This window comes from Lontra canadensis, unplaced genomic scaffold, assembly GCF_010015895.1.
Source record: "Lontra canadensis isolate GAN:19392208 unplaced genomic scaffold, GSC_riverotter_1.0 scaffold63, whole genome shotgun sequence".
In the NCBI taxonomy this organism is placed as follows: domain Eukaryota; kingdom Metazoa; phylum Chordata; class Mammalia; order Carnivora; family Mustelidae; genus Lontra; species Lontra canadensis.
In genome coordinates, this window is record NW_022631057.1 from 11,173,205 (window position 1) to 11,191,469 (window position 18,265).

Here is an 18,265-nt window from a genome sequence, read left to right on the forward strand (position 1 = left end):
CTCTCCTTTGATTCTCCTGATTTGGGGCAGAGGGTTGGACTGGAGGGATAGGTCAGGGGGGCGTTAAGCCCAGCTTTCGGAAAGGCTGGAGAGAGGGGAAGTGGTAGCTTCTGGAGGCAGAGCTGGGTTTCCCTCCAAAGCATGGAGGCAGGCAGGCTCGTGTTCGGGAATGTGAGAGGAATTTTATAGCACAATCTCCAAAAACTGTGTCTGAGCTGATGCTTGGGCTGCCTGGAGCCTGCTAAGCGGGACCAGAGGTGGTGGAGTCTGCAAGTCTGTGTGTCTCTTGGGAGTCCTTCCCTCCACTCCCCTCCCACGGCCCTCTGCGGTCCTGACTTGCCTGTCAACAGGGAGTTTCCAAGGACCAAGTGTAGTGGACACTTATCTGCCTTTCTATATCTGAGCTAGACCCTTGGACTGTCTTGGCAGGTCTAAATCAAGATGGATGGCATGGGGACAGTAGGGAAAGGAATTATTTTGCACAAGACAGGGGCTAAGTGAAACTTTAAACCAGAGCTCCGTTATAATACCGTTGTGGGAAAACCAGGCGCTGATTTCAGCTCTCCCATGGCAAAGTTGGGAAGTAAAACCCGTGTCATTCTGTGTCCCAGGGTGGGGGCATTATTTGGCCACCAGAATCATCAGACAAGGGGCTCGGGATGGTGCTCGAATAGCCCCGTCTCTAGCTGCTGTGTCTGTTGTTACATTCAGAAGGGGCCCGGGGACTGGCAGCCCCGGTCCTTGGCCCCGCTTTTAGATGTGTACTACCTTTGCCGTAATTCCGGCTCTTCCATCAGAATGTCTTGGCATTCCAGTGCTCTGATGTGGGCACACCACCTCTGTTGCCTGTTCCCTGCTTCCAGAAATAAATGGGGCCCACATGATGCCAGCCCTGACTTGGGCTCTGTCCAGGTGACAGATGTCTGGGGAGGGTAGGGAGAGCAATGCAGCTTCCAAGGAGTGCCCACTGAGCTCTCCAAAGCCAGGCCCTGGGGCCTGGACTTAGCACAGCTTGGAGAAGAACTGCATGTACTTTAGCCCCCTCCCACTCAAACTTACCGATAAGAGCCGCTAGAGGAGTGGGCACTTCTGGGTAAGAGAAGACCAATAGAAACTGTAAGCTGGACCCAGAACCAAGATGGGCAAGGCCCCTGCTGCTCTCTCAATAGCCCCAAGTGTGTGTGTGTGTGTGTGTGTGTGTGTGTGTGTGTGCGCATGTTTATGTGTGTGTGTGTGTGTGTGTGTGTGTGTGTATTCAGTGTTGGGGGGGAGGGTGTCGTGAAAAGAATAGTTCCCATGGAGACCATCTGCCCTGCTAACTCAAGGAAGAGTGTCTCATTAACAATCCCAGGCAGGCAATCTAATAAGGAGAACGATAAGGCCATGTCCCTGGAGAGGAGAGGGGTGCTGAGGAAATTGGGTTATCAAGGAGGTGCTGAAGGCTCATTTCTCTTCTGCTTCTCCTCATTCATTCACCTGCCACTGTGACCCCTGGGGCTAGTGGGTGAGGAGTTCCTCCAAGATGAACTTACAAAGAGACAGCTTTGACGTCTGTGTTAGGAATCTGGATTTCTAAAGCTCTGCTGGAGCTGTGGGCAGGTAACCCAGCTGCAAGTGTCTCCAAGGGACCCCATGGGGGGCAGAGACCCCCCTCATGCCATCTCCCCATCTCCTCAGTGTCTGTGAGGAGGGAGGGCCCGGGGAGTTCTGGAATTGTCTTCTGGGAAATGGAGACCCTTCCTTGCTCTGGGTCACACAACAAAGGGGTACTAGATTCACGAATACAACCCAGGTCTTTTGGCATCCCACTTGGTTGGCACTCGACATGCCTCTCCCCGACCTCTGGTAATCCCACCTTCTTTTAGTTCTTGGAGCTCACCAGAGTAGCAGCTGCCGTGCACGCGCCTGAGAGCTAAGGGCTTCTACAAGTGCATCTCCTGTGACTCTCACAGCGAGTCCTTTGCTGACATTAGGAAGCTGGGGTGCCATTCTCTCCAGCCCCTAAGTGGCAGGCCCAGCGCATGACCACAGCCCCTATCTGAATGAAGAGGGGAAGCCTTTTGTGACATGATGTCTGGTGCCCCGGGGATGTCACAGCAGGAAACCCATGATGCCTTCCCAGAGCAAGTCTATCTTGCAGGCACGGTGTCCATAACAACTTCTCCAGAACAGGTCTGCCAAAGCCTAAGGCAAGACGAGAGAAGTCCAGCCCTTCAGAGGAGACCCAGTGGCCCCAGGAAGAGGTCCTTTTCAGCCAGCTTTTCCCCTCCTGCTGGGTCAAGCATGACAGGCACCCCCCCAACACACACACCAAGTTACCTGAGCCCATCCTTCCCTCTTACCCTGTGCTGAGGCCCCGGGGGCTGGGTGGGGACAGATCACACATTCGTTTTCCTCCCCATCCCCCACCACCTCCCAGGGTTACTCAGGTCTTCACTGATATACAACCTATGTAAGTTGAAGGTGTACAGCCTGATGATTTGCTACACATATATTATGAAATGACTGCCACGTGGGTTAGTTTACCCCCCATCCCCTCACACAAGTACCTTGTGTGTGTGTAGCCATAACTCGGAAGATTGACTCTTGAAACACACTCGTGTGTGATACAGTGTGCTAATTATAGTTGCACGTGCATTCGGCCCCCAGAACATTTCCATCTCATAGCTGGACATTTGGACCCCTCACCGGCATCTCCCCGGCCCCTGACAACCATTCCACTCCGTTTCTTTGAGTTTGACTTCTTTAGATTCTACATGGAGTGAGAACATGCCAGAGCTTTCTCTGACTTAATTTCACTTAGCATAAGGTCCTCAAGGCCTATCTATGTTGTCACAAAAGGCCGCAGGGAGACATACATGCTATGTTCCCTGGAGGGTTATCCGCGCTTGCCCAGGTGTGGGGCACGTGAAGATCAGGCGGTCATAATTTTTCTGCGTGTTGCCTGGGAGTGGCTGAGGGGGCTCAGGCCGGAGGCTGCCATTCCGCCCGCCTGCCCCTTTCAAGAGGCCATATTTGTGCCTTGAGGACCAGGGCATTGGTTCTGCTCTGGGGAGTTGGGGCCCAGCAGGCTTCCTGGAACAGCCCTGGGCTGCGACACAATCCCTCATTGAAACACTGGCCTCCAGCCCCTGCCGTTCTGCCAACAGAGTCACACGCACCCGCCTCCCCCCTACCTCACCCACCCCAAGGAGAACAACGTGACCTTTGAAAAAAGCAAAGGGTCGCCTCATCAACAAGAGTGGGTTTGCCAAAAAGTGAGTCTGCTGGCAGCTCGCCCGTCCATCCCTCTCCCCACGTTGAGGGACTTGGCATTTTTCTCCTAGGAACCCATAGAGGAGACAGTGGGGTGGGAGACATTTCGTCCTCACTGTCATCCCAAAGACTGCTGCAGGATGACCTCAACACACGCACACGCACACACACACGCACATTCACACACTCTCCATCTTCCAGGGACAGGTGCCAGGGGCTGGTGCCAGGGAGAGAGAAGAAGTGCGGGGATAAAGAAACCTTGCAGACTGGGCAGGCTTCTGCCTTACACCCTACAGAGCTCATTGGAAGATTTTTCCCTCCCCCTTGGAAGTCAAAAGAGCAGACCCATTTTCCACTTGACGTGACTACTTTGTAGGTGGAGAGAAGGGCAGGTGGCATGACATGGAATTTGGGGGGTGTCACAGGACTAGGTAGGTTGCTCTTGTCCCCAGGTGGGCAGGCCTCACTGTCATCTCCCTGTGCTGGCTCGTCTTCTGGGTTGGTTTTGTCTCTGTAATAAATTCCTTGGTGACACAATGGTGGTTGCAGATGTCATGACCTCTTTAGGGAAGTAGACTCTCAAGAGGCCCCCGGCCTGGTTTCATTGTGGGGCTGGGGACAGCATCCATCCAGCTCCGGGAGTCTTCACTCCACCATGGTCTCCCCTTTATTTACCTTATTCACATCTGGAATGTTAGGGAGAGCATGCTGGGGACCCACCTGGCCAACTGACCTCTCTGGCCAACGATAGATTTGTAAGAAGAGCTCTGGACCAGACTAAGGTGGGCTGGTTCTCATTCCATTTCTGCAGGAAAAGTCCTATTGACCTTTAACCGAGTGACTTCCCATCTGAGAATCTGAGATTCCCTGGATAATATCTAGGGCTCTTTCCATTGAGCCAGCCCTTGATTTTTTAAAAGAGAGGCTTGAGGGTCATGTGGGCAAAGCAGAGCTTTTGCCAGGGCCAGGACAGAGCCCTCCACTGTGTGTGGGGACCCGAGAGCCATCCACTATGTCTTCAGATGAAGAAACCGCAGGCCTGGGCTAGTGGTCCCAGGCAGTAGGTCAAGTGTCAGCCCTGCTTCTCCTAAAAATGGCCCCTTCTCCCCACCTATCCTTCATGCTCCAATACACTAGCTTTCCAGAATTAGCCATTCTTGGGCCACTGGCAGGAAAACCTTATAAGGGTGAGGATGCCACTGTGGGGAACTCCAGGGAGCATATGTTCAGAAACCCCAGATTTCCCCTTTACCCCGGGACTTTTCATTTCTTTTCATTTCCTGCCAAGGCTGCACCCAGGCATATGGTACAGATAAAATTACTTTTCAGTGCCCCAGCAGACCACGCAACCCTGGCCCACTTGAAAGGATTATTCTGGACCTTTTAGTGCGTCTTACTCAAGACTTTGACTTACCGACAGTGCACAGAGCAAGGGACCCCTTCCTGCCACACTCCGCCTCTCCTCCCTGATGTCTGTCTTCTCCCTCAGGACCCTTCTGGCACCTGTAGTCCTGCCTTAACTCTGCCTTCTCCACACTGCCCCTCTCTGGGCCCCTAATGCTTCTCTTCCACATCTCACTGTGGCTGAGTCAGGAAGCTTCAAGGTCACCTGGGCTCACCCACAGCCTCTGCTTTCCCCTGGAAAAGACTGCCCGTGACACCAGCTCGTCCCAGACCTCAGCACTGGAGTGGAAGAAGCTTTGCATATGACTTCATGCTAGAGCCATTAAGAAAAGGCCTCTTACAAAGTGACAGAAACACACAGTCTCTTTTCTGCACATTTTACACCAAGGCCTTCTCCCCCAGAAAGTTACCATCAAAAGTCTTGCTGTTGGGGGTGCTTGGGTGGCTCAGTGGGTTAAGCCTCTGCCTTCGGCTCCGGTCATGATCTCAGGGTCCTGGGATCGAGTCCCGCATCGGGCTCTCTGCTCAGTGGGAAGCCTGCTTCCCTTCCTCTCTCTGTGCCTGCCTCTCTGCCTACTTGTGATCTCTCTCCCTCTGTCAAATAAATAAATAAAATCTTTAAAAAAAAAAAAAAGTCTTGCTGTTGGAAGCATGGTGCCCTGACCCCCAGCATTGGCACCACCTGGTTGCTGGTCAGAAACACAGTGTCTGCTCAGTCGGAACCTGCATTCTATCCAGACCCGCCCCCCAGGTGGTTCACGTACCTGGCAGAGTCTGAGAAGCCCGACCTCAATTAGGCACTGACTTGTGCACGGGCCCATGCATGCCACAGGTGAGGGCTGGGCGAGACTTGTGCTACCTACCTCCTGATCCCTTCTGTAAAAAGTGCCGGAAGGAGTGGCGGGCTCCACTTCATCCCTGCACTCGTTTGGAAGAGGGATTTCCATATGGCCATGTACTTCTGCCGTGAGCAGAGCCACAGCGATTCATCGGTCCCTAGAATTTTCCAAAGCGTAGGCAAGGAGGTGCTTTCGTGTGTGACAGGAAGGCACAGTGGGAGGAGTGAGGCCTGTGGACCACGCGGGGCCTTTGGGGCTTTGCTCTGGAGCCCTGGTTCCGATCTGCTGCCTCCCGGGATTCTCATCCCCGCCCCGCTGGCCCGGGAGCCCCCTTTCCCTCAGCGGCGTCTAGAGCCTGGCCTCTTTCAAGCAGCCTTGTCACTTTTGATACTTGGACTTCCCTGATGGCATCATTTGGGCAGAGGCTGGTCTTTCTGCTCAGCTTAGTGGTTTGAGGTCCCCGTGGAGCTGTCACCTCCTCCACGAAGCCCTCATTGGGTCTGTCCCCATCTCTGTGTGGCTGTCCTACAGAGTTCTGCAGCTGCGAGCAGAGAGCCCAGGCGCCATGCCCACACCCAGGCCAGCCTCGGTGCGCTCCCTGCGGGCTGGGGCCTGAGGAACCCGGGCGAGTAGTCATTTGCGATAACCTATAACCGATGTCTTCTTTTCTCCCCTCGCAATGCTAACCCACCGGAACTAACAGCAAGCATTCAGAATGAGCGTAAGTCCCCGCGCGCCTCTCTGCACTCGTGCCTCTGGGAGGTAGGAAGGCAGCAAGGAGGGGCGGGAGAAGGCCAAGTGAGGAGATACAGGGGGATTAACCACCTTTCCACCCTGCCTTTGGGGGCTTCTTGACACCAGAGCCCCTGCAGTGCGGGCCCGGGAAGGGGAGCGGCCAGCCGGAGCCCCCCATTGCTGGGAATGGCAGAGGAGCAGGGGGATAAGAAGGGCCGCTGCTCCCTCTGCTCCGGTGGCCGGCACAGGAGCTCCACGGAGAACACTGGAGGCGGGGCCGAGAGTGAGACGCGCTGGCTCTTTGGTGGGCAGACAAGTCCCTGGGGACTGGGCCTGGGAGCTCCAGCCTCCCCATGCTTTGGCCATCTGTGGACCCTCCAGGGCTCAGAACCATCCCGGCCACGGGGCTCTGGAACGCTGGCTGCTTTGTGGTCTTAATTCATTCAGTAAATGTATTTCAAGAAGTCTCATGCACTAAGCGTTGCACCAAGTGTTGGAATACAAGAGTGGGTAAAACAGAACTTTCTCATAGAGATCCCATGAGATCTGAAAGAGATTCTTCTTAGGCTCAGTCCTTGACATAACCCCCTTTCCCCTGGCCCCGTTTAAGGAGCTGGGCCCCTGGCACAGTGTACTGTCCCCCCCCCCCCCCCCACTGGCTTGCCGGCTTGTGCTGTGGCTCCCGAAGCTCTTCGGTTCAGCTGCTCCCCAAGCCAGGCCCCCGAAGCCCTGAGCGCCCCTGTTTGTGCTGTTGCAGTATCCCAGCCCCCAACCATCACCAAGCAGTCTGTGAAGGACCACATCGTGGATCCCCGCGACAACATCTTGATCGAGTGTGAAGCCAAGGGGAACCCTGCCCCCAGGTGAGCGCACTGGCAGGTAAATCCACGCCCCCCCCCCCAAGAGGTATTGAAACCACACCCTGGTCCTGAGCGTAGCTGAAGCAGTAGATAAATTAAAATTATCCAGAAGACATCTCTTGGATACCTACCTGGTGGAAAGTACAATTCAGAGAACTAAGAAATGTAGCTGATGAGGAGGCTGGGATCCAGAAATCCTCAGTGGCTTAAAGTCACACCCGGAAGTCAGGACGAGATACTAAGTTTTCTGACTGTCGGTGTCACACATTCCTTCCACTGCCTTACCTCCCCAACTTTACCCCACCCAGTGCACCACTACCGTGCGTGCGTAGCTTATAGGAAGTTCCTCCTGCTGGCTAACCAGAGTCTTTCATGCTGAGCACATCTCGGCTTGTGAGCACATCAGCATTAAATAAGGCGTCAGCAGACCAGAGCCGAAGGCCTGCGGGTGCGCGGACCCAGTTAAATGATGCTCCTCCCACCATCTCCTTAGAGCCCCTCTCCCTCCTTCAGAGAGGGACCCATGTCCTCAGGAAGAGGAAGTGAAATGGAAGCACAGAGGTATTACATGCCTTTGCCAAGGTCGCCCAGCTTGAAATGGGGCAGAACCTGGAGTTAAACCCAAGCCTCTGATAGCACCCCACCCGTCCCCTCCCCCACCCCAGACCAGGTATGTTTCTACCAAACAGAAGACACGGGAGATCGAGAGCTGTTCTGCTATTTGTCCCCCTCCTTCAAAGGAGCGGCAGCCACAGGCTGCACCATGCAAACCAGACATGACCGGACTCTGTGCTGGGCGTCTGTCTGGAGAAATGAGGCAGGGCGGAACTTCCGGTGTATGGCAGCCTCTTTCTGCCTTCCCCCTAGGCCCCCCCCCCGCAGTTTGCGTGAGCCCGAGAACAAGGAGCACCGCTCTCATCCAGGCTGGAAGAAGCAGGGTCACCCGGAAGGGTCAGGCGGGGCACAGATGGCCTTCTGAAGTTTGGTCTGTCCACCATGGTTCCTTTGCAGGGACAACGATTCCATGACAAGGAGCAGCCCCTATTGCCCCTGCTTCTTTTATGTCCTGAGTGGCTGCAGATGTAGCCCCCACCCCCAGAAGCAAAGGGAGATTCTAGTGTCTTCTCCCCTGGGGTCTTTTGAAGGCTGCCGATTCTTTCAAACTCCCCTCCTGGGCTATAACGTGTGGCCCCTGCTTTATACTCTGTACCCACTGAGCAGAGCACGGATAATCTGAGCCATTGCCCTTTGGCTTTTTTTTTTTTTTTTTTTAAGATTTTTATTTACTTATGACAGAGAGAGATAGCAAGAGAGGGAACACAAGCAAGGAGAGCTGGAGAGGGAGAAGCAGGCTTCCCGCTGAGCCGGGAGCCCGAAGCGGAGCTTGATCCCAGGACCCCAGGATCATGACCTGAGCCAAAGGCAGACACTTCGTGACTGAGCCCTCCAGGCGCCCCACCTTTTGGCTTTAGAGTTGGTTCTCAAACAGGGAGACAGGAGGAGCAGAACTAGCTCCCTGATGGGCTTGGCTCGGGTGAAATAGGAATTTGGGCTTGCCTTCGTAGTCAGAGGCTGGGACGCCCTAGGGTAGAAGCTGCAGCTGACTCGATTTTAAAGCAATCGGAGTCCCCACCGGCTGCTGCAGAGGACAGAATCTCCCAGTGGCTGCTTGGGTACGGGTCACTTACAGCCATGACTCTCAGCCTTGGTTGGCTCAAAGTACTAATGTCAGGAGCCTGCCCCCTCCAGCTTCACCTATGGCTCTGGCCTGGGACTCTGCATTTTATCCGACTTCCCAGCCAGTTCTGCCACCTAGCCAGGGGGACATGGAGGTGTGGTTATGGGACTGGGCCAGGGACCAGGGCCCTGAGGTTCTCGCCTGGAGCCCGGAGTCCACTGTGTTCCTCCTTGTTGCCTCTGCTTCTGCCCCCGCCCCATACTGCCCACAGCTTCCACTGGACTCGAAACAGCCGGTATTTCAACATCGCCAAGGACCCTCGAGTGTCAATGAGGAGGCGGTCTGGGACCCTCGTGATCGACTTCCGCAGCGGGGGCCGGCCCGAGGAGTATGAGGGGGAATACCAGTGCTTCGCCCGCAACAAATATGGCACGGCCCTGTCCAACAGGATCCGCCTGCAGGTGTCCAGTGAGTAGCTAGCGCGCTTGCTAGCGTGCCTTGCTCCTCGGCGCATGGACGGGGGGTGGGGCATGGAGGGTCATTCCAGAAGGGCCATCCCTACCCTTGGCCAATGGGTGCCTTGGTGCTCTGCTCATCCTGCCTCCTGTTCTGCCTCCGAGCAGGAGCACACCTTGCCCTCCTCAAAAAGATTGCTTGGAAACGAGGCTTCTGAGCCAGAGTCTTGAACAACTTCACGAGCATTCTGGGCACGGGAGGAGAGGAAGGAGAGGAGCCTTTGGAGAAGTGTATCTATTTAGACTGAAGTCCTCTCCTCTCTTGCTGCACCTGGCCTAGACTCACGGGCCCTCTCCACCCACTCCCTTGTTCTCCCGTTTGCCCTTCTGCTTTTCCTCCTTGTACGCCTGCCCCTAGCCGAGCTCCTTGTCCTGGCTCCCGCCATAACCCTCACTTCATGCTCCTTTGTCTGATTCCCCCCAGAGTCTCCCCTGTGGCCCAAGGAAAACCTAGACCCTGTCGTGGTTCAAGAAGGCGCTCCCTTGACGCTCCAGTGCAACCCCCCGCCCGGACTTCCATCCCCAGTCATCTTCTGGATGAGCAGCTGTAAGTTTTGGAGGCCTGCCATTTGATTTCTACTTTTATCTTAGAGAGTGGGGTGGGTGTCTTACATGGGAGGGGCTTGCCCAAGGTTGGGAGACCTTGACTTATGAGAAGCAGGTGTAAAGGTACTACATGGCGGAAAACACATCAAGAGGCTGCTCAGGCCCATTTCCTAGCCCAGATACTATCGGCTGTGTGATCTTGAGCAAGTTGCTTAACAACCCTGGGCCTCAGTTTGCTCTTCTGGGGAAAAAAAAAAAAAATAGAGCTAGAACCTGTACTTATGTGGTAGATCATTTTAAGGATAAATGAGTTAATACATCCAAAGAACTTATAACACAACCAGACACAGTAAGTGCTGAGTAGTATTTGTGAAGATGAAGGAGAACAAGAACAAAGGAAAGAGGAGGAAGAGGAGAAACTGTCAATAAGCCAACTCAGGCGGATTGGCCCCAAGCCTCCTTTCAGTCTTTAGTCAGTCTGGATTTACTGAGGACAGGGAGGCCACAGGAATGAAACCTTTGATAAAGGAGTGACAGGGAGACAGGACATTTGTAGCAGGGGCAGTGTATCATCCCTGAGAGCTTGTCCCATTTCATTTTGCACTGAGATTCATTTAACCACTGTGGACCTCAGTTTCTTCCCATGCTTTGAATCACAGTAAGTGAGGGCATGCTATAAAGGTGTTTAGAGCATTGCTGGCTATCTGTCTTCCTGGCTTCCCCTCTCCATCCTCCATACCTGCCTACCCACCCACCCCCAATGCCTTCTATCCATCCATCCATTGGTCAGTTTATAGATCTGCCTGCCTGCTTAGCATCCATCATCCATCCATCCATCCCCGAGTTTTTACCAGCTTGCTTCCGGAAAAAGCAGGGTAGTGAGCTGTTTGGCAGAGAGAGTATGGCTTCATGCTCACCCGTTGTCTCACTCTGTGTCATCTCAGTGCATGTGCGTGGGGAATGCTGCCTGGCCACAGGCTGGAGGGCCGGTTGGTTTGCTAACTGGTTCAGAGTCTCTCGTTCCCTGCATCACACCTGTCACCAGCTTATGTCCATAAGTAGATCCTGAGTGGATCTCATGACCCTCATCTTTCCATCATCACTGGCATCTGCCCAATGCAGGCCACCATCAGCTTTTCCCTGGGTGCCAGTAACCAGGGACTATAACTGGCCTCCCTGGTCTTTCTAAAAACATAAATCTGATTGTTTCATTCATATGCTCCCGCCCTTTACTGGCTCCTCCATCACCTCGGACCAAGTCCAAACTTATTTCCCTTCCTGATCTAGTTCCCTCCGCCTCTTGAGCCTTTCTCCTACCTCCTTTCCCGGCTGTGTGCTCTTAATTTTTAGCACGCACTGTTCTTACTGCTTGGAAACCTCTTTGGGCCCCTGTCTCTTCTGCCTGGTGTCACGAAGCCTCCAAGGTGGAGCTCAGGGCCCCCTGGCAGGGACTCGGGGCTCCTCCGCTCAGCCCATCCCCTTTCTTATCCGGGCTCCCCACTTGCCACACTGCACAGCAGTGATTTCTTTATCTCCTGCCTCTTCTAGGCTGCAGGCTCCCTGAGGGCAGGAGCTATCTAACTAAAGTCTCTTTCACCAATCATGGGCACAGTGCCTGGCACACAGTAGGCCTGCAGCCAATTTTGGATAATAAGTCATTTAAAGAACTGACCATCCCCTTGTTGGAAAGTTGGCATCACTAACCTTGTGCTTTCAGAAATGATGACATACATGATCCCAGGGTCCTGGGATCGAGCCCCACATCGGGCTCTCTGCTTGGCGGGGAGCCTGCTTCCACCTCTCTCTCTGCCTACTTGTGATCTCTGCCTGTCAAATAAATAATAAATAAAATCTTTTAAAAAAAGAAAGAAAAGAAATGATGACTTAATAAAAGGTCGTGGGAGGCTGAGAAGGCATTAGCTGTGAATCATCAGCCTGACAAATACACTTTCACAAACTGAGTAACCGGCAGACCCAGTCATTTGAATTGACACCTATTGCTTCAACAGTCATGGACAATGTAGTCCACTTCCTCAGCCACTCCTGTGACATCATTGATTCTAAAAAGCACCACTTTCATCTTTTAACATCTCCAAAATTAGAAAGCATCCTAGAATCATTGATTAGTAGTAGGTATCTTGCAGTTGTAATTGGCAGTGATTTTCTCTTTCCTGGTGGGAGTGAGAGCTTTAAAAAAAAGAAAACAAGTGAACTTGACTCCTGATTTGGGAAGCACCTGAAAGATAGCATTTCCTTCCTCCCTCTGGTTTGGGGCCAGTCAGAGCTTTTGCGGCGTGGATGGGAGCTAGAAAAGTCTGGTCACGGACCATGAGTGTGGCAGGCAGACGTCTTCCCTCACTGCTTTCACAACCCAGGAGGTGTGAAGTCCACTGCTTTCTTATCTGTGAACTGGAGAGAAGCCCCCCTCAGAGTTGAGAGGACGAGAGGGAATCACGTTGAACTCCCAGCACCACCCGACACTCTGTCGGAGCTCCATCGCCAGACCGATCGCAACGGTCACTCCTGTTACCATGACCACTCACCTCTGTCCGTACCTCTGCTCCCTTCCAGCCATGGAGCCCATCACCCAAGACAAGCGTGTCTCCCAGGGCCACAACGGCGACCTGTATTTCTCTAACGTGATGCTCCAGGACATGCAGACGGACTACAGCTGCAACGCACGTTTCCACTTCACCCACACCATCCAGCAGAAGAACGCCTTCACCCTCAAGGTCCTCACCAGTAAGTGCAGGTCCCTGCCCGGGGCTGGGAGCCGGGGCGGAAGCCCTCGGACCCCGAGGAGCCCCGGGTACCTGGGTCTGGGGGCAGCCTTGTCCCCAAAGCTGACCCAGAAACCCCTCCAGCATGGGGTGCCTGAGCTGTTTCCGTGACTCTGAAACCAACTTGCTTGATTCTGAAGCCTTGAGTTAAACTTTCTCCTGCTCTGAGTCAGTGCTTCTCAAGCTGCAGGCTCAGTCCGAATCACCAGGCCAACGGGGCAGCCATCCCCAGCCTGGCCCGAGTCTGCCTCCACAGTCCCGGCCTCCGTGTCCTCCATTAGCTCTCCAGGTGCTCGGGACCCACAGCAGCATCCAAGGAGCCCTGCTTTCAGTGGTCACCCAACATCTCTCCTATGCCCTCAGCTTGAGGATTTCTTTTCTAGCTAGTCCCCGTTTGGTGGTCTGTACTTCTAGAAATAGAGCCACAATACAGAATTTCCGCATTGGCTGGGACCCCAGCATGAAATGTGTTCGATGCCGGACCCCATGGGACGACTCCATTTGCAAGCTGCAGATTAATGTTCTAGTTTTACTTGTTTTCATTTTTATTTCTGGATTCTGTTTGGCTGGTACTGAAGCGGGTCAGCCCTGCCTGACCCAGGATAGCGTGGGGCCGGTGGCCCTCCGCAGAGGAGAGAACCGAGTAGTCAGCTCCCAGACACGCATCTTGCCAGGGACCCACCGGCCTGGCTCTCTGGCTGCCCGTCCTCTGCCTGCCAGGACATTGCATCCCAAGTGGCTGTGATCGTTTGCACCGCGGATGTGTAACAGGCCTTCTCTTGAGGAGCCCCCTCACCCCCCAAAGACCTTGGTCTGTGTGACTCAGCTGTGGAGGCTGTTTTCCATACTGGGGACAGTGGTACTTGTGGGGGAAGCCAAGCAAAGGGCACCATGTGGGCGCTGACAGCTGCCCCAGGTCGCAGAAGAGAACCTGAACCTCAGGTTCTCCGCACCCACACGCCTCTCGGGGGAAGGTGGGGAGAGTCTAGGGGACCTTGCTCCTTGCTCAGGACAGCGGGGGGCCTGGTCTTCTTTCCTCAGCTGCCCCTGCCAGTAATGGAAGCAGGTGCCTAGAACCCCAGCTCCACACCCCGTCTCTACCCGGCACGGAGGTGGGCCCCCAAGAGGCAGCTTCCTTCTTGTTCCCCTTCTCCTGTGCGGGAGTCCTTTCTCTCCTTCTCATTGTCTTCTCTTTGTTTTCTCACTTCCTTCCTCTCTGTTTCCCTCCTGCCTTCTTCCTTTCTTCTTTCCACCCCTCGTTTTCTCCCTCTCAGAACCCCGTCTACCCCCCTCCAGCACCCCCACTCCTGCAGCTCCCCACACACTGTTCTGTGTTGGAGTCGGGCTGCCCACAATTTGCTAACCGACAGGATGGCCGGAAACCTGGGGACGAGCCCCCATGTGCTCCCAGCAGCAGACCCCGGCCCAGTCTACTTGGCTGCCCCCTTGCTGGCCTTCTTATTCCAGACCAAGACCTTGAGGGGACCCCTGGGGAAGAAAGTTGGGTTGCCTGAAGCGTCTCAGTGCACATCAAGCGCAATTGCTGGCCAGCTGGCTGGGCCGTGGAGGACAGTGTGGTGCGCCTGGGACCTCTGAGTGGGCTCCGGGGCCAGGACAGGGCTGGCAGCATGGGGAGGGGAAGGTGGCAGGTGCGTTGAGCAAGATGCTGAATGCTGGACGGTCCTTAGTGCCGTCCCCTGGCTTCCTCTCTGCCTGCCCAGTGTGAGGCTTATAGTCAGACTCCTTTCTGGGGACTGAACCAGGTGACCTTCTGCAGTCCTGGGCAGAGGCCCTCAAGGTCACCCAGGATAGAGGCAGGGGGAGTTGGAGGTGGTAAAAAGCCTTCCTCTGTGGAATTAGGCAGTTAGAGATTTTCAGCATTTAGAAGTCGGGTTTTCCAGAAACATCCTTATCTCTACCTGCAGAGGTAAGGGCTGTTCATTTCTGGGTGCCCTACTCCATTGAGAACTCTTTCCTACAAATGCCAAGACACCCCCCCCCACCCCGCCCCAGGTGATGGGAATAGAGCCCTGTCTGCTTCCTGGAGTTCTCCCAGGGGTAGCTTTGGCCGGGAGCAAGTTCTGGGCATCTGAGCCAGCCCAGAATTGGGTACAGTTGCTTAAAATAGCACAGTTGTGCTCTGTCTGCTTTCCTGCCTGGAGAGGACACAGGCTCTTTCTTATACCTTCAGAACCGGGTCTGGGGGTGGGAGGCAGAACAGCCAAGCTTGGCTGGCTTCAATGTCCCTCCTCACCTCGGGTTTCCATCACAGTCTGGCCCTTGGGGGAAGATGCCAGTCTCAGCGTGGCTGATGGTGCCTTACCTACATATAAGGAATGGCAGAGGGGAAGATATCTAACACAAAACATTGGGCGGTCTGAAACCATTTTTAAAATTTGTTTTGGGTGCAATCAAAGACAGTGGAGGTGATGTGCCCGCCCCGCTTTGCCCGCCCCAGAGCAGGTCTCTTTGGTGACCGTGGTGAGGGAGAAGGGGTCTCCTGAGGCAGACCGTGGAGCACTAACCCTGCTTCCTCCTAATGTCTGCTGTCTAAGTAGCACTCTCAGGAGTCAGAAAATCTCCCTGGATTGCCCAGATGAGCTGCAGAATCCACAGACCGTGAGATCAGTTACAAGCTTGGGTCACTTCTCTGGAAAGAGAGGAGTTCTGTTTCCCTCGGTGGCATGGGAGCTTAGGAGCATGAAGCCAGGGTCTTTTTAGCTGTGTGCCCCTATCCTGCCCCCCCAGAGAAGAATGTCCCTTCTTGAGTACATCCTCAGCCCCTCTTCTCTTCTCCCCCCCTGCCTCTCCACACCACTGCCCCGAACAAACCCAAGCTGACTTCCTACACAGGCTCGGTCTTGCAACACACGCCATCTTAAGGGATGGTTCTGAATAATACAAGTCTCCCTAGTGGGCTTTAAGCACATTTGGGAAGCCCTGCGATATGGGTCCCAGCAAAGAGGGCGCACAGCCTCGGCGATCAGTTATAAGGGGAGCTGATCTGTCTTCAAATATGCAAATACTCTGGCACAGAGCCTCGCCTCCCTCAGGCGCTTGCTTGGACTGGATCTGGCTTCTCAGGGCCGTCTGCTTGGCTTCCAGTCCACTGTACCGCCCCCCACCCCCTGTGGGTACCGTCAAAACTTGAACCCAGTAGCTGGATGGGGATGACGGTAGAAGAATGAAAAGCTGAGCTTGGCAGGCTTAAGTGCCCTATTCCAAAACCTCTTTCACTGAGGATTAAATGCCCAGCAGTCTTAATTACCTGACATTGGCACCAAAGGCACCGGTCTGCTCCCTAAGGAATGACTTCAGCCCAAGCCAGTCTAGGAGCTCCACATCTCCAGCTTCGTCCGTAGTCCCTTCCCATCCAAGTGTAGAATGCTGAGCCCATACACTCTCTCTCACCCGTCCCAGGCAGGGTCCCCTTCTGTTCTGAAAATCTGACCCACAGTCTGCCCCTGTCTGCCTCCCTAGAACTAATTCCAGGACTCCTTGGGAGGAGGGCTTCCTGCCTCCAGAGACATCTCAGAGACCAGGGTGGTACCCAGTGCTCAGGTGGGGAGGGGTGCTTGCTGCTGGTCAGCCCACGATTGCTGGGCACTGCCAAGGGTCCATCTGTCCCTGTGTCTCAGCTGCTGAACTATATCTGTTGGTTTGTCTGCTCTCACTGACCTCCAACCTTTGCACCTTAGCTTCGCCCAGGGAGGGCTTTGCTCTTTCCCTCAGGGCTCACTCACACTCCTTTCTCTTTAGCTGCCCCGGGAGCTGGCCCGATCCAGAGTCCTGGAAACTGAGGATTCTGATGGGAAGTTGTTCAAAAGACGGCTGCGGGATACCATTAATCCTTATCTCATTTGTTTGAAATACAGTAGGATCAAGCCATTACAGGTCAAGCCTAATTTCTTTCATTAAAAAGAAGATTTTTTTTTTATTATTGCCTTCTTTTGCAGGATTTAACCTTTTCTTCTCTTTTTTGGGGCTGTTTTATGTTGCTTGTTTTTCACCAAGCATATTTCCTTTCCAAATACACCGTGTCTTTCCTTTGCAAAATCCCCGGTTGTTTTCTGCAGCTTCGCGTTTCTGTTGTTCTCTCCCTGTTTATGCCTCCGTGAGCTCTCCGTGGCCTGTTTGCTCACCCTCTTCTGTTTATTGCAGACAACCCCTATAATGACTCGTCCTTAAGAAACCACCCTGACATGTATAGTGGTGAGTCGCCGCGGTAACCTTGGGAGTAACCTTGCCTGTCCTAACCCCAGTTTGCCTAACTCGACTGATACCGTGTCATTAACCCACGCTGGGTGGAGGGCCTGACAGTCAGCCACGCCAGGGTGCCAAGGGGCCCCCTTCCGGACACCACTCTCCGGGAGGACCGTGGCCAGTGCGGGAGTCTGAGGTAGCTCTCGAGGAGCTGTGGCTTCCAGGAATGCATAAGCCGCCAGGGGCTGAAATCTGGATCAGGTTGGTCGGACCAGGGTAGGACTCCAAAAGAGCTTCTTGGAAGGTTCTGTGTTGGGTGGAGGGAGCGTGTCGGAGGAGAGGGGAGTCTGCACAGTGAGGAGGAAACAGGGAATCTGGTGCCTGTTAGCAGTTTAAAGGATGCAGAAAGCTTTGTGATAGAGTGTCTGGATGGGATTTGCCTGCCTTGCATCTAGCCTTAGTTACTGGGGGCACCATTTCACCCCATGTCTCTTTAAAAATCCCTCTGGGAAAAATGAGCGAGAGTCCAGCTCTGAGTTCTCTTTGAAGGTAAGTATAAAAGGAGGTGGGCCATGCCTGGTCTCTGTTCCCTGGGCTGCTTCTGTCCTCCGGCAGCGTGTGCAAATCCAGGACCCACCAGTCCGCACACTTGCACGTCCCGGAAGAGTTTCCATGAGCCGTATTTCTAACTTATCACACAACTGGTTGCTCAAGCTGATTAGTAGAGTAATTGGCTATTTCCACACCTGAGCCCCCGCCCCCCTCCACCACCACCACCACGGCTCAAGAATGTCTTGTTTTCCTTGTGCAGCCAGAGGGAACAGTCGTTTGCTGGCTTTGGCAAGGCAGCTGGCCCCCCTCATCAGTTATGCCTCGGAAGCTGAGGCTGCAGGTCCCCAGGACGGTCATTGTGGCCTCCAATGGGTAGGAAGTGTCTGCATTGTGATGTGCTAATATAAACAATGATCAGTGGGGGAGGGGAAGAAGGAGGGAGAGCCCCGGAGCAAGGCAAAGGCTCTAACTTGGCATCAAGCAGCTAGAGCCACACTGAGATTCTGCCAAGGAGATTTACTGCCCAAGGAAGCAGGAGATCTTTGTTGGATTCAGGACACTGTTTGTTTTCAAAATAATGGGGCCAACCAGCTTTGTGTCTAGAGCCCCAGAGCACTGGTATGGAATGTGCCTGTCTCTAAATTGGATTTCAGGTGATCTGTTATGGAAGTACTCTTGAAGCTAGAGTATGTCAGAGCCAGAAGGTCCCTTAGAGACCATCTGGTCCAAGCACCTCGCTTTGTGTTGGATAAACCATGCAGGGGAACACGCATGCAGAATTATTTTCTCAGCAGGATAAATTTGAGTGATTCCAGCCACTTAAACTTTGTGGCCAGTGGTAGATGTGATTATGAGTGAATAGGTGGGAGTTCTAAGAGCCACCCAGGGCTAGGACACC

At 54.0% G+C, this 18,265-nt stretch overlaps 1 protein-coding gene across 20 annotated transcripts in view; it reads left to right on the plus strand.

The window, feature by feature from the left end:
* The window catches only part of NFASC (neurofascin), a 169,548-nt gene that overhangs the window by 101,770 nt on the left and 49,513 nt on the right, over nt 1-18,265 (plus strand). For 8 of the 20 annotated variants that reach the window (XM_032878406.1, XM_032878413.1, XM_032878412.1 and 5 more), the window contains exons 4-9: nt 6,202-6,219; nt 6,991-7,096; nt 9,043-9,239; nt 9,711-9,833; nt 12,404-12,574; nt 16,774-16,824. In XM_032878406.1, coding sequence (XP_032734297.1) covers nt 6,202-6,219; nt 6,991-7,096; nt 9,043-9,239; nt 9,711-9,833; nt 12,404-12,574; nt 16,774-16,824 — 666 coding nt within the window. The remainder of the gene's footprint in view (nt 1-6,201; nt 6,220-6,990; nt 7,097-9,042; nt 9,240-9,710; nt 9,834-12,403; nt 12,575-16,773; nt 16,825-18,265) is intronic. The other 12 variants (XM_032878409.1, XM_032878415.1, XM_032878425.1 and 9 more) reach the window with 3 other exon arrangements.